This window comes from Petromyzon marinus, chromosome 1, assembly GCF_048934315.1.
Source record: "Petromyzon marinus isolate PM22_M1 ecotype Great Lakes invasive population chromosome 1, UKy_Petmar_22M1.pri1.0, whole genome shotgun sequence".
In the NCBI taxonomy this organism is placed as follows: Eukaryota; Metazoa; Chordata; class Hyperoartia; order Petromyzontiformes; family Petromyzontidae; genus Petromyzon; species Petromyzon marinus.
The window spans coordinates 16,266,026-16,282,147 of record NC_133667.1 but is presented as its reverse complement, the minus strand read 5'-3'; the positions used below and the strand labels follow the sequence as shown (position 1 = coordinate 16,282,147).

Below are 16,122 nucleotides of genomic sequence, written 5' to 3'. Positions count from 1 at the left end.
ACACTACACTACTATACACTACACTCCTATAAACTACATTACACACTACACATTGGGCTCTATGGAGGCCCGTCGTTAAGCGATTCGTTGTTAACAGGGTGGTCGTTAAGAGGGGTTCGACCTGACCATAACAAATGATAGCTCAACGAAGTGGCTTATCACGTGGAATTTGTTACTTTTTGACCCCATGCCCCTATTGGAGATCTGTGAAATAGAGCTTTATAGGCTTATCGGATTCCTCCACTATAAGTACATCTTCTGATTCTGAAATTTGTAGCAGCAGCCAAATACTCTAAACGCATCACGTCGAGTCTCATCGTGGAGGGGAAACACTGGAGGACCCGGAGGAAAAAAAATATCCGTGCGACCACGGGAAGCGAGAGAGACACGCAAACTCCTAATATACAGCAGCAGGCATTGTCAGGGTCGGGAGCGAACCCACGACCTTCTGCATACCAAGCGAGGTCGTCAACATCTCCTAGCCACCGTGATGATGATGATGATTAGAGAGAGAGAGAGAGAGACATGCAAACTCAAAATATACAGCAGCAGGCATCGTCAGGGTCGGGATCGAACCCACGACCTCCTGCTTACCAAGCGAGGTAGTCAACATCTCCTAGCCACCGTGATGATGATGATGATGATTAGAGAGAGAGAGAGAGAGACACGCAAACTTCAAAAATACAGCAGCAGGCATCGTCAGGGTCGGGATCGAACCCACGACCTTCTGCATACCAAGCGAGGTCGTCAACATCTCCTAGCCACCGTGATGATGATGATAAGAGAGAGAGAGAGACACGCAAACTCCTAATATACAGCAGCAGGCATCGTCAGGGTCGGGATCGAACCCACGACCTCCTGCATACCAAGCGAGGTAGTCAACATCTAGCCACCGTGATGATGATGATGATTAGAGAGAGAGAGACACGCAAACTCCAAATATACAGCAGCAGGCATCGTCAGGGTCGGGATCGAATCCACGACCTCCTGTACACCAGGCGAGGTAGTAACATCTCCTAGCCACCGCTGCTCCCTGCATCTCGCCACCCACCTCCCCACTCCCACCCCCCGCCGACACCCCCCGCCCACACCCCCTACCCCCCACTGAGTTGCGAAGACATGTGCCAGTGCCCCAGGCGAAATTCCTCTGAAGTAAATATGCTCGCTGTTCTGTTGTACCCGAGCATCGCGTTTAGGTTGCCCTGCGATCCACTTTGTAATCGTATTGCCGTCTCTTGTGTGCTGTGCCGGTATTCCGTCTGTGTGTGTGGTCTGTGTGCTGTGTGTGTGCGCGCTTTGTGTGTGCTCTGCTGCAGACGGGACGGGGCTATGTGCTGCTGTTCGACGTGCTGCTGGTGGGAGGGGAGGAGAACAGCCTCTACCTGGCTGTCGACCACAGGTCTGTGTGTGTGAGCTGAGCGTGTGTGTGTGGTGCAGTGTTTAAAAGCATTGCCATGAGAGAGACAATGGCGGCCAATGTGTGGTGCTGGTCACCCACCCCCTCGTGCCGTGCCGTTCTTCAAAGGTGCTACTTGCTAACGGCACTTGCCCCAACAGTCTGCTAAGCGGGGGTTCTTTGTCTTGTTGTTGCGTGCCCTGAGTGTGTTCCCTGAATGTGTGTTTGTGTATCTGTCTGTGAGTGTGAGGAGCGGTGACACAGTGGTTAGCAGACTTCACTACCAATCCGGTGACCCGAGTCTGATTCCCGCTCACGGCCAACATCGGTGACGATACATTTTCTGAGCCTGGGGCCTCCCCTAGGTCGACTCAGCCTCAATGAGTACCTGGTGTGATGTGTAAACATCGCCATGGCGGGGGGAGACATCGGGTGGCCGGGCGTGATGTTGGCCACCCACCCCGTCGTGTGCCGTGCCGTTCTTCATAGGTGCTACTCGCTAACAGCACTTGCCCCAACAGTCTGTTAAAGGCTATACGGTGGGAACCTTTGTCTTTGTGATTCTGGCAGGGGCAGCCCGGTGCGGAGGGGCGTCCCGGGCTACAAGGACGAGCAGCGCGTGCCGGCGCTGTCCCTGGAGCTCGGCCGTGTGCTCGACATCCAGGCCTCCATCTCCTGGTGCGTCCACCGCCACCGTCAACACCGTCGTCAACACCGTCGTCATCATCATCACGGCCACCGTCGTCATCGACAACACTTAACACCAACTGCCAATACCAATTACAACAAGGCCACCATTGGCATAAACACCATCCACGCAAGATGTGCATCACCTTCAACATCAAAGCCCCTTTCATCATTTGCTTTGCCACAAATGAGTCACAGTACCTTGCTGGTCTCATCAAGGAGCATCAGCCCATCATCACGCGAACGCCGTTCATCCTCGTGGCAGCATTGGCTTTTGGCTGACCATCGAACAAAGATGGTCACTGCATAGCGCGTTATCAGATGCGCTTCAGCGGCCGTCTGGACCGCTCTTCCATCTGATTAGGAAGCCACTGGAGCCGTGTACTTTTAAACCATCTAGATTGACAAACTCATTTCTTTATCCATAATACAGCTTTGTGGGTTAGATCGCGTAAATATATAAAAGTGTCGTTAAACCCGCCACCACCCGACGCAGCCAATTAGTAAGGTTTGTTACATAAACAGAACATGCCAGTAATTACATCTAGCTTCATCAGGCGACAAATCTGGCTGTGGCCTGATGAAACCAGTTGTAATTTATGTCGAAATGTCATACTCAAATTGTAAATATTGTGTGCTGTACTAGTAATGAATTAGCAAATCTAGATTGGCACATTCTGTTTACGTGACAAACCTTACTAGTTGGCTGTGTCGGATGGTGGCGGGTTTAATGACACATCTATATATTTATGCGATCCAACCCCAAAAAAAACCCTGTATTATGAATGATATTGGTCGCGAAAGCTACGTGTTAAACTCATTTCTTTATAACTACTTTTTGCCTTTAGTTTGTCGTCCTTTCCCCGCACCTCCGATCAGCACGGTTGGCTATGTATGGTGCGAAAAAAGTTCAACATACATACTGCCCATAGACTCAACACTGCCTATAGACTCAATACTGCCCGTAGACTCAACACTGCCCGTAGACTCAGCACTGCCCGTAGACTCAACACTGCCCGTAGACTCAACACCGCCCACAGACTCAGCACTGCACCATAGACTCAACACTGCCCATAGACTCAACACTGCCCCATAGACTCAACACTGCCCATAGACTCAACACTGCCCATAGACTTAACACTGCCCGTAGACTCAGCACTGCCCGTAGACTCAGCACTGCCCGTAGACTCAACACTGCACCATAGACTCAACACTGCCCATAGACTCAACACTGCCCATAGACTCAACACTGCCCGTAGACTCAACACTGCCCACAGACTCAACACTGCCCGTAGACTCAACACTGCACCATAGACTCAACACTGCACCATAGACTCAACACTGCACCATAGACTCAACACTGCACCATAGACTCAACACTGCACCATAGACTCAACACTGCACCATAGACTCAACACTGCACCACAGACTCAACACTGCTCCTCTGATTAGCACAGTTGGCTACGTCCGGTGTGAACTTCGTTCGCACCACACGAAGTTCAACATGCACGCGCACGCGAGAGTGGCGGGGGGGAATCGAGCAGTGGGTGAGTGATTGAGAGGCTCTCTCTCTCTCGACTGAAGTGGCTTCACCCTCCGGCCACAGCTGCCGCTTCACGCGGCGCGGGCGTCCGGGTCCGGCGGGTGCCCTCCGCCCGGCCTTTCCGATCACGACGACAACGACAACAACAACAAGAACAATTCAACAGCTTTAGTTTAGTAACGCACCCCTGTGTGTTGCAAGTGTCTCTGCGCGCAGGTGAAGGTACGGACACAGCGCTGCAGTTGCTCGCGTGCGCCCCTGCTGGCAGAAAAGCCTGTGCGAGAGAGGGTATTTGGCCTACTCTTCCACACTGGCCAGATGTCTCCTATCTCTTCTATAACCCTTCTTCTCCCTCCCTCCCTCCCTCCCTCATCTACCTCCCTCTCCTCCCCTCCTCATAGCCTCATCTCACTGCCCGATGACATCATTGCCACGACAACGGATGGCAAGCTGCACCATCTGCGCTGGGACGGGTTGACCAATGGGAGGAAGGCGCTCGACCTTTGCACTGTGCCCTTTGCGGTCGACCTTCAGTCGGCTGCCGGTGAGCTCAGCGATGATGCAGGGTTGCGGTGGTCCGCGGAGTCACGGGGTCGCCTGCTTACTGGCGTCGTCGCTGAAACCAGCCGAGTTGAGAGACCGAATTCGAGCCCTGGGTCTGGGTGTCCCCCTCTCCATCAGCGGGCTCATGATGGCCATGTCACCAGATGGCCTTTAAAGAGACTCATGAATGTGTGACGTGTGTAGTAAACGTCGCCACTGGGGTGACAAAGGCGGCCGGGCGTGGATCTGGCAACCCAGCACCTCGTGTGCCACAGTACCGGCCTTCATAGGTGCTGCTACTCGCTAACAGCACTTACCCCAACAGTCTGTTAAAGTTACACGGGGGATCTTTGTATATGGTATGCGCGTGGAGTATGTGCTGTGTATGCGGTGCGTGTGGGGCTTACGCGGTGCGTGTGGTGTGTGTAGTGCGTGGTGTGTGCTTGTAGGAGCGAGTTGTCCAGGTAAGACTTGTGGATCTGAGAGGCGACACGCACGCACAGACAGAAGGGTCGCCCGTTACAGCCTTCAACCAGATGGTTGGGGTGTGTGTGGAACTTCGTTCACGAGAGGCGGAGCGTCGTGAAAGGTGGCGTGCATCGTGGTGGAGCGTAGTGGTCCAAGGTCGTGTAGGGTGGAGCGTGGTGGTTCATGGTGGGGTATGGTGGATCATGGTGGTTCATGGTGGAGTGTGGTGGTTCATGGTGGATCATGGTGGGGTATGGTGGATCATGGTGGAGCGTGGTGGTTCATGGTGGAGTATGGTGGATCATAGTGGAGCGTGGTGGAGTGTGGTGGAGTATGGTGGATCATAGTGGATCGTGGTGGATTGTGGTGGAGCGTGGTGGAGCATGGTGGATCATGGTGGAGTCTGGTGTTTCATGGTGGAGTATGGTAGATCACAGCAACGTGAAAGGTCTGTTAAGGCTACAGGGTGGTGGGACACACCCCCCAACGTCTTTGTCTGTTCCGCAACCAGGTGCGCCGCTGCCGCCGCGCCCGGTAAGCGTGCGGGACATGGCCTTCTGCCAGACGCTTGGTGGCTTCGCCGTGGTCCTCACCGACGGCCGCGCCGGCTTCATCACCGCCGCCGACTCCTGCACGGACGTGAGGCATCGCTCGCCCATCCGCTTGCCGGCTCGGTTGTCCGTCCGCGTTCGCTTGACCCGATTGATTATCGCCCGCTCGCCCCGGTCGTTGTCGCCCGCTTGCCCACCTGCCCCCGTCCCTGCCCGCCGGCTCACTTTGCCCCAAATCGCTTGCCCGTGCGTTAAACTGCTCGCTTTGCCCGCCGCCGCGATCATTTGCTCGTCCGCTCGCTCACTCTCCCGTCAACTCTCCCCTCAACTCTCCCGTGCGAGCAGCAGGTGCTGGGCGTGTGGGCGCCCGACGTGGCGGACGGGAGCTGTGTCGCCGCCAACAACAAGTACCGCTTGCTCGCCTTCGGCTGCCGCAGGTGACGTCACTGGCCCTAGGCCGGGTCTCGTGCCGCCCCCTGGTGGCGTAGTCGTCGTCATAGCAGCAGCAGCAGCAATCGTCTTAGCTAGCCAACCTTCGATTCTGTGTCAGGTCTTTCACCTTGAGGCTCGATCTTCCACGAAGCTCGTGGTCCCAAGGGCCGTTCACCTTGTTGGAAAGTGGAAAGACCCAACGCGGAAGACCCCTGAGGTCGGTCGGGCGGTGGCGGTTTGAACGACGCATTTATAGTTTACGTGGTCGAACCCAAAAAACCTCGATGCAACCTCACTTATCCATAATACAGGTTTTTTTTGGGTTAGATCGCGTAAATATATAAAAGTGTCGTTAAACCCGCCACCACCCGACGCAGCCAATTAGTAAGGTTTGTCACGTGATCTTAACGTGCCTATTCGTTACTAGTACAGCAGTGTGTTGGGGAGCAATTCCACAACATTTACAGTCTTGAGTACGATCTAACCCAAAAAAAAACCTATATCATGAATATTGGTCGCAAAAACCGACGCGTTAAACCAACCTTACTTGAGCGTTGAGTGGTGGTGGTGGCGGCGGTGGGTTTTGGTACGACGCATTAATATATTTACGCAGTCTGAGCCCAAAACAAAAGCCTTGATTATATGGAAGGTTGGGGGGGACACCTTTTTTTTTGTTTGTGTGTGCTGCAGTGGCTGCGTGCTGGTCTACGCCATGGACACTGTCGCTGGAGCGCTGCAGCTGTCCCATCGGCTGGAGCTCACGGCCAAAGACTACCCCGGTAAGGAGGAAAGGGGGGGTGCGCCGTGCCTGGCCGGCCGGTGGCCGTGGGTGCGCTTGGGGCCGTGGAATCAAGATTCCCGAGGTGGAATCCGATGAGCTAAAAAAAACGCTCTTGCGTCATCTTAGACCCGAGTTCGAGTCCCCCCCCCCGTCGCTCGTGGCCAACACCGTTGAAGATTGCCTGAACCAGTCCTGGGGCCCCCCCCCCTCGGAACGAATCGGCCTCGAATGAGTAACCTGGTGCAGTGCGTAGTAAAACATTGCCACTGGGGGAGACAAAGGCGGGAGATCGGCCGTTTCAGTTTTTCAGTTTTCAGTTTCATTTATTTGGTATAGCCCTGTGAGCCATTCGGCTCTTGAATCGGGTGTAACTGCAACAAGCAAAAAACAGAAACATGAACAGGAAAACATCTTAAAGTGACTATGTGACTGTGTAAACAGAAAATCCAGGAAAAAAACAGCAAAATATTCCTGAAAAAGCACCATACACCAATGCTGTGTGCAAAAATCCCAGTGGGATGCAAGTCAAACAACAACCACAAGACAACTTAGATTAAGGCCATCAGTCTAACTCCGTACTACAATAAACAAAAACATGGCCAAACCAAAAAACGTTTTCGAAATAACCAAAATAAAGCCCTAAATGCAATGTAACAGTGATCATAGGGACTGTGACCGAATTTTTAACAATAAACTACATAAATGACATGTAACACCAAACCCTAGAGCCATAGCTGGCTGCATAAGTCACTCCACAAACAACAGGAGCATCAGTCGGGAGTATCATTTTTCAATGCACCTTTAAGATCAGCACACTAAATCAAAATACAGATAATACCTTGCAGCGGTCATCTGGAGCGAAACATTTTATTTTAGGTCATTGAATAGCAGTGGCAGCTAGGGGTGTACAACTCCTCTAGGGCAGTTTTGAGTGAAGATCTCATAGGTAGTGATTCAAGTTGCAGTTTATTGGCAATAGCATTCCAGACCCTGGGAGCATCAATAGCAAAGGCCCTCCAGTTTTTGTACGGCAATAGGAAATGTGAAGCTGGTAAATGAGTGAAGACCTGAGGTCAAATTTGTTCTTTGAAACAGAGAGGAGATTCAGCTGGTAGTCTGCGGATTTTTTTGTAAGTACATTGTGAATAAATAAGATCTGGTGCACAAGCCGTCGAACATTAAGAAATGTTAAGTTTGACCCAATGTAGAGATCACAGTGGTGAGTCCTATATGGGCAGTTCAATGCAAATCTTAAGGCCGAGTGATAGATGGAATCAAGCTTCTTCAGTACAGTACTTGGGGCTGATTTATACACGATGTCACAGTAATCAAGTAGAGGCAGTATCGTAGCTTTTATCAATTCCAAACGGAACATAGGGGGGAAGCAGTGCTTGTGTCGATACAGAAAACCAATTTTTATTTTTGTCTTTTTACCTTTTATAATCAATGTGATCCTCAAAATTCAGTTTTGAATCCAGGATGACCCCAAGATACTTTAGATCTTGACTTGCTCTATTGATAATTATTTAAGGAATGTAATTGGGGAAAAATAACTTCCTGCTTTAGTCCTAGTGAGAAGCATAGCACCTTGGTTTTGGAGGTATTCAGGACTAGTTTAAGAGCAACTAGCTGATGTTGTAGTTTGTTGAAATCACCCTGGAGCTTAGCAATCACGTCATCTGGAGAGTGGCCAGCAGTAATCAGTATCGTGTCATCTGCAAAAAGATTTACCCTGGAATGATCCAGGTCAGTGCCCAAGTCATTGACATATAGAGAGAACAAGATGGGGCCAAGGATGGAACCCTGTGGAACCCCTTTTGTTATCTTAACACTGTTTGACCTCCAACCATCTGTGAATACAGTTTGGGTGCGAGAAAAGAGGTCATTTTTTAACCATTTTACTGCGTTTTCGGAAAAACCGAGGCAACTTAGTTTACTAAGCAGGGTGTTGGACAGGTCAAGAAAAAGACAGGCACAGTACTGCTTATTATCATGGCTACTGTAAATCTGATTCAGAGAGTCTAATGCAGCAGATGTGGTGCTGTATGTTTTCCGGAACCCAGATTGTTTTAGATGTTGTAGATTGTTGGTGGACAGGAAACTGCTAATTTGGTAGTTCAATCATTTTTCAAAAATTTTCATCAACGGGGACAAAATTGAGATAGGTCGGTAGTTATCTGGATCATCTTTAGGGCTCCCTTTGTGAAGTGGACGGACATAGGAATGTTTCCATTCTAGAGGAACTGATGCTTCTTTGATGAACAGGTTGAAAATATGGGCTGTAGGTTTGTATATTAGGTGAACAACAGTTAGTAGAGCAAAGACGGGAATACTATCTGCTCCGGTAGAGGAGGACCCTTTGAGGTAGGACAGTTGTTTCAGAACATTACTTTTGTGGATTGGCTGGAAGCTAAATTCGTTTTGTGTTTGGACAGGGGTGTAGGAATTTGCATGAGCAGGGTTGACTCCCAATACATTATCAAAAAGATTACCAGCTTCAGAAAATTGAAGGTTAAAATTGTCAACAATTTTTTTTGGGATCTGAAAAATATTCCCACCCACCTAGGCCCTCGTGCCGTGCCGGCCTTCATAGCTGCTGCCGCTCGCTAACAGCACTTGCTCGAACGATCTGTTAAGACTATGCAGGGGATCTTTGTCTTTGTGCGGTTGTGGTGATGGCTGCCTCAGATGAGGCCAATGCGGTCGGGCGTGGTGCTGGCCACCCACAGCCTCTCGTGTGCCGCAGTGCTTGGCCTTCATAGCTGCTGCTCGCTTTAACAGCACCTGCCCCAACAGCGTGTTGAAGCTATACGGGGGGGTGAATCTTTGCCTTTGTGCGGCTGTGGTGGCGGCGGCGGTGGTGGCGGTGCCGTCGTGGCGGACGGGACAGACATGTGCAAGCGGACGGGCGCCGTGCAGAACGTGCGCTGGAGTCCCGATTGGACGGTGCTCGTGCTGAGCTGGGAGCGTGGAGGCCTATCGGCGTGGAGCGCCTTCGGAGCGCCGCTGCTGTGCACCCTCGCTGCCGACTTCGGGTGGGCTGCCCGGCACCACTTCCGGCACCGCCAGCACTACCAGCACTGTTACCATTACCAACACTACCAGCACTGTTACCATTACCAACACTACCAGCACTGTTACCATTACCAACACTACCAGCACTGTTACCATTACCAGAACAACCAGCAGCACAACCAGCACAACTAGCACTACCAACAGCACTACCAGCACTGTTACCATTTCCAGCAGCAATACCAGCACTACCAGCACAACTAGCACTACCAGCACTGTTACCATTACCAACACTACCAGCACTGTTACCATTACCAACACTACCAGCACTGTTACCATTACCAACACTACCAGCACTGTTACCATTACCAGAACAACCAGCAGCACAACCAGCACAACCAGCACAACTAGCACTACCAACAGCACTACCAGCACTGTTACCATTTCCAGCAGCAATACCAGCACTACCAGCACAACTAGCACTACCAGCACTACCACCAGCACTACCAGCACTACCAGCACAACTAGCACTACCAGCAGCACTACCAGCAGCACTACCAGCACTGTTACCAGCGACCCGAAATTGGTTCTCGCTTATGGCCAACACCGGTGACGATTATCTGAACCGTTCCTGGGCCTCCCCTCGGTCAGCTCAGCCTAAAATGAGTACCTGTTGTGGTGCTGGCCACCTACCCCCTCTGGCGCCGTACCAGCCTTCATCAGTGCTACTCGCTAACAACACTTGCCCCAACAGTCTGTTAATGCTACACGGGGGATCTTTGAGGTGGTGGTGATGATGCTCGTATTTGTGTCTGGTAGATTCCATCCCGATGGAAGCCGGAAAGAACCATTAAAAATCAGCTCTATGGTGAGTCAGACATGGCCAACGCAAGCCACAACAACTTTAGGGCTCCCTGGTGGCAAGATGTTAACTACCTCGCGTGGTATACGGGAAGTCATGGGTTCGATCCCGACCCTGACAATGCCTTCTGTGTATTTGGAGTTTGCGTGTCTCTCTCTAGCTTATCATCATCACAATGGCTAGGAAATGTTAACTACCTTGCCTGGTATACAGGAGATCGTGGGTTCGATCCTGACCCTGACAATGCCTGCTGTATATTTGGAGTTTGCGTGTCTCTTTTTCTGTGGTCTCGTGGATTTTTCCCTCCACATTTAGAATTGACGCACGCTCAAGAGTATTTGGCTGCTATAAATTTCCATGTGATGATAAGCCACTTCGTGGAGATATCATTTGTGATAGCCAGGTCGCTTCTGAAAAAGAGCTATAATAGCTCAGTAGGCCTTATCTGTTAAAAATGATAATGATGTTGCTGATGATGACGAGATGTTGCTGATGATGATGTTGCTGCTATTATCATTGCTGCTACGATCGTTGCTGATGACGATGTTGCGGATGATGATGATGTTGCTGATTATGATGACGGTGTTGCCGATGACGGCGATGTTGCAGAGCTGGGGCCCTGAGGGTTACACCCTGTGGGTGCTCACGCCGCCCCCTGACGCAGGAAGTGACGTCAGCGATGGGGCAGGAAGTAAAGAGGATTGTGGGTACCAGGCGGAGCTGCTGATCCTGCACTTTGTGAAGAGTGCGCTGGCCCTGCACCCGTGTGTGGTGAGTCACAGTCATCACCTTGTCGCTATCGTCATTGTCGTCATGAGCCAAAACTTTTTTTAAACTATATCATTATCATCATCATCATCTCGTGAGAATTTATAGCAGCGGCCACGTAACTCTAAAATGCGTGACCTTGATTCTGTAAATGTGGAGGGGAAACGCCGGAGGATCCCGGAGGAAAAAAAAATCCACGAGGAGAGAGAGAGACATTACCTGGTAAAAAAAATATTTTTTTTAAATAGTTAAAATTCTGCCCCCTACGTCTCCACCCCCGACCTCTCCCCACCCCCCCAACTTTCTTCCCCCATTCCCCTCCCCCCACCAAAGAGCAATCAGGAGCAGGTGTTGCTGCAGGGCGACGATCGGCTCTACCTGAGCTGTGGGGAGCCCCCCACGTCCAGGCCTCACACTCCGAGCCCCCCCTTCCTGCTCGGACACAGACACTGGCACATAGTGCAGGTGAGGGGGGGTGGACGCCGGGGGGTGCAGCCACGCATCCACTACACCGCCACTACGCTCCACCTTTCACGTCGCTCCACCGTGATCCACCGTGAATCACTACGCCCCACCATGATCCAACACCTTTCACCACACTCCACCATGATCCACCATACTCCACCGTGAACCACCACGCTCCACCCTACACGACCGTGGACCACTACGCTCCACCACGATGCACGCCACCTTTCACGACGCTCCGCCTCTCGTGAACGAACTTCCACACACACACACCCCAACCGTCTGTTTGAAGGCTGTAATGGGCGACCCTCTTCTGTCTTTGCGTGCGTGTCGCCTCTCAGATCCACAACTCTTACCTGGACAACAACTGGCCCATTCGGGTGAGTGTTTACTACAAGCACGCACCACGCACTACACACACGCCACACACAAGCGCCGCATACACACCACGCACCACACACACCGCATACACACCACCCACCACACACACCACACACATGCACCGCATCTGCACCATGTACCACACGCACCACACGCACGCACCGCATGCACACCACGCACCGTACACACCGCATACACGCCACCCACCACACGCACCACACACACGCACTGCATACACACCACGCACCACAGAAACGCTCCGAATACACCACACGCACCACACACCACACACTACACACACCACACATGTGCACCGCATACACACCACGCACCACACTACACACAGCACACGCACCGCATGCACACCACGCACGACACGCACCGCATACACCACACGCACCATAGAAAACGCACCGCATACACCGCATGCACCGCATACGCACCGCAGAGTCCCCCGTATAGCCTTCCTTAACAGACTGTTGTTTGCGAGTAGCACTTGTGAACTCCGGCTCGGCACACTCACCACACCACACTGTCCACGTGCAACACACACACTCACCACACCACACAATCCACGCGCACCACACACACACACGCACCACACCACACAATCCACGCGCACCACACACGCACCACATCGCACAATCCACGCGCACCACACACACACGCACCACAGCTCTGTTGTGGCTTCAGTTGCTGTGCCGCAAGACTGCTATGCCGTGAGACTGCGCCGGTGCCGTGTGGTAACGCCGTGCGCTCCCTTGCCGTGGTGACAGCACGCCGCTATGGACGCCCAGGGCCAGTGCGTGGCCGTGTCGGGCCGTGCCGGCCTCGCCCACTACTCGCTCTACACCCGCAAGTGGAAGCTCTTTGGCAACATCACCCAGGTTAGCCTCGCTGCCCCGGTAGCCGCGCCCGCCGGGGTAACGCATCGCCGGGAGTCCACGCGTCGTCTGCGCAAGTGCTGGCGGTGCTGGTAATGATGATGGCGTTCGTGGCAGTGGTAGTGGTTGTGTGCCAGTATTGCTAGTGGCAATATTGCTAGTGGTGGTATAGTGCTAGCGAGTGCTACTGGTGGTGTTAGTTGGTCTCCTATTGGCTCAGTAAGGGGGCACAGGTGGTGGTCCATCTGCCGGTCATCTCGGTCGGTCGGGCACCTGCTGGGTCTGTCCCGTGACGTCCTACCAGCCAGTGAGCCTTCGACACTTCACGCGATAGCCTCGGAGTGCACCTAGCTTGGCACGTGCGCCGCCGTGACGTCACCACGACTCGGTGCCGAATGGCGGCTGTTGCTGCTGTCGTTGGTAGTTCGTGGTAGTTCTTGTGGTGCAGATGATGATGATAGTGGTGGTGGTTGTGGTGCCGGTGGTAGTGTTGATGCGGATGGTGGTGGTGGTGGTAGCTGTGCGGGTGGTGGCGGTGGCTGTGGTGATGGTGGCGGTGCGGGCGGTGATGGGTCACGCGGTTCCTCCTGTAGGAGCAAAGCATGGCGGTGACGGGCGGCCTGGTGTGGTGGCAGGACTTCATCGTTGCCGCCTGCCACAACCTTGCCGAGGGGCAGGACGAGGTGAGCGCCTCTACAAAGACAAAATATCCCCCCGTGTAGCCTTAACAGACCGTTGGGGGCAAGTGCTTTTCGCGAGTAGCAGGCACCTATGAAGGACAATGCGGCCATGCGAAGGGGTGGGTGGCATCACGCACCGACACCTCTATACACACACACACACACACGAACCTCTATACATGCGTACACACACGAACCTCTATACACACACACACACACACGAACCTCTATACATGCGTACACACACGAACCTCTATACACACACACACACACACGAACCTCTATACATGCGTACACACACGAACCTCTATACACACACACACACACGAACCTCTATACATGCGTACACACCACTATACTTGCGCACACCCACCTCTACACACACAAAGCTCTCCCGTATAGCCTTAACGTACTGTAGTGGGCAAGTGCTGTTAGCGAGTAATAGCAGCACCTATGAAGGACAATACAGCCACGCGTGGTGGCGGGGGGGGGGGGGTGGGTGGCTGGCGGCTGGCACCACGCCCTAGTGCGGATCTTTGCGCACACCGTGCCGGGAACTTATTTGAGGCCGAGTCCACCTAGGGGGGAGGCCCATCGCCGGTTCAGATAATCGTCGCCGGTGTTGGTGGCCGCGAGCGGGAATGGAATCTCGGTTCGCCGGGTTCCTAGCGCGGCACGCCAACCCCTACACTGTCTGACCCCTGCATTTGACCCGCCCGCCCCTCGCCCCACCCTCACCACTACCCCTCCCCCCCCCATACGTGACCCCCCCCCCCCCCCCCCCAGCTGCGTGTGTATCCGCGCGCCTCCAACCTGGACAACGCCCATGCCCACGTGCAGCGGCTGCCGGCGCCGCCGCTGCTGCTGGGCGGCTCCCGCGGGCGCCTCCTCCTCTTCTGCTCCGACCGCCAGCTGCACGTCTACAGCGTGGAGCGCAGCCCCCTCGACGTGTGAGCGGCGGGGGGGGGGGCGGGGAGGCGGGGAGGAGGTGGGGGGTGGGTGGGGAGGAGGGGGGTGGGTGGGGAGGAGGGGGGTGGGTGGGGAGGAGGAGGAGGGGGGTGGGTTGTTTGCTCTGGTCCGTGCGTGGGTTGAGCGTGGGTTGTGGCTGCAGGCAGCATGCCAAAACGTGACGGTGGTTATTTACTGCATCTCGTGGTTGCTCGTGTCCGCGCGTGGTTGCTCGTGTCCGCGCGTGGTTGCTCGTGGGTTGCGCGTGGTTGCTCGTGTCTGCGCGTGGTTGCTCGTGTCTGCGCGTGGTTGGTCGTGTCCGCGCGTGGTTGCTCGTGGCTGCTCGTGTCTGCTCGTGTCTGCTCGTGTCTGCGCGTGGTTGCCCGTGTCCGCGCGTGGTTGCTCGTGTCTGCGCGTGGCTGCTCGTGGGTTGCGCGTGGTTGCTCGTGTCTGCGCGTGGTTGCCCGTGTCTGCGCGTGGTTGCTCGTGGGTTGCGCGTGGTTGCTCGTGGGTTGCGCGTGGTTGCTCGTGTCTGCGCGTGTCTGCTCGTGGGTTGCTCGTGTCTGCGCGTGGTTGCTCGTGGGTTGCGCGTGGCTGCAGGCCGCACCCCGGCGTGACGCTGCGGGCCCTGCAGAGGGTCTCCCTGCAGGCCCACGTGCCCCACCCGGGCCTCGTGGTGTCGGTGGCCCTCACCAGCATGCGCTCTGAGAAGACGCTTTCCTCCCTGAGGCCCGCACAGCAGGTGGGTGTGGTGCAGTCCCCGTGTCCTGCGCACGCGTTGCCCCTGTGTGTGTGTCTGTGCGTCTGTGTACGTCCGTGTGTGTGTGTGTGTGTGTGGGAAGCGGTAGTGGATCGGTTAGCCCGCTACGCTGCGCTACGAAGCCGGCCACCCCGATTCCCGCTCGCGGCCAACACCGGTGTGACGATTGTCTTAACCGTTCCTGGGCCTTTCTCCAAGGTCGACTTAACTTCAAATGAGTACCCGGTGCAGTGTGTAAACATCGCCACTGGGGACACAAAGGTGGCCCAAACGTGGTGCTGGTCACCCCCCCCCCCCTCATGCGTAGCGTTGGGCCTTCGTAGGTTCTGCTACTCGCTAACAGCAGACTCAGCAGCTACGGGGGGGGGGCGGGCGGGGAATCTTTGTCTCCCTAGGCGTGTGCGGGAGACAGTGTGCTGCTGAACGTCGCCGGGCAGCTGCTCATGCTGCAGAGAGATCGCTCGGGGCCGCAGCCCCTGGACGTGAGCGACGATCCGACCTCCTCCACCTCCTCATCCACCTCCTCGGCAGCGTCCCTCGCACGCAAGAACGTACGTACCCGCTGGCCAATCATCCACCGTGGCATCGCACGCACGCATCCGCTGGCGAATCACCCCCAGCCGCCATCCCCCCCTCCCCGTCCCTCCCACCAACCCCCCCCCCCCCCCCCGCTAACTTCCGCCCCCTTTCCCATCCTGACACTCCTGGTAACGCTCGCTACTAATGTCGAACCCACCGTTACTAATGCACGTTCTCCCTCTACACATTTCTTACCCTAACCCATAACCAGTCACTAACCATACCCTTAATCCATCCTTAACCTGCCCCTAACCGGTCACTGATCCTTACCCCTCCTGACTCCTTACGCTTTACCTCCCCATCGATAGGCGTCACCCCAATCCCACCGTTGACTCTGATCCCCGTGTGTCGCCGGTGTCTCGCCTCCCGTTTGCCGTCCGCG

The 16,122-nt window shown here is 54.4% G+C and overlaps 1 protein-coding gene across 1 annotated transcript in view; it reads left to right on the top strand.

Moving 5' to 3' along the window:
- The window catches only part of RIC1 (RIC1 partner of RAB6A GEF complex), a 49,261-nt gene that overhangs the window by 19,343 nt on the left and 13,796 nt on the right, over positions 1-16,122 (top strand). Inside the window, exons 3-18 of the mRNA XM_032952946.2 lie at positions 1,317-1,399; positions 1,967-2,074; positions 4,028-4,170; positions 5,149-5,276; positions 5,534-5,625; positions 6,311-6,399; positions 9,292-9,436; positions 10,233-10,281; positions 10,885-11,046; positions 11,377-11,508; positions 11,850-11,888; positions 12,666-12,776; positions 13,367-13,456; positions 14,240-14,403; positions 15,002-15,143; positions 15,557-15,712. Of these exons, the coding sequence (XP_032808837.2) occupies positions 1,317-1,399; positions 1,967-2,074; positions 4,028-4,170; positions 5,149-5,276; positions 5,534-5,625; positions 6,311-6,399; positions 9,292-9,436; positions 10,233-10,281; positions 10,885-11,046; positions 11,377-11,508; positions 11,850-11,888; positions 12,666-12,776; positions 13,367-13,456; positions 14,240-14,403; positions 15,002-15,143; positions 15,557-15,712 (1,833 nt within the window). The remainder of the gene's footprint in view (positions 1-1,316; positions 1,400-1,966; positions 2,075-4,027; positions 4,171-5,148; positions 5,277-5,533; positions 5,626-6,310; positions 6,400-9,291; positions 9,437-10,232; positions 10,282-10,884; positions 11,047-11,376; positions 11,509-11,849; positions 11,889-12,665; positions 12,777-13,366; positions 13,457-14,239; positions 14,404-15,001; positions 15,144-15,556; positions 15,713-16,122) is intronic.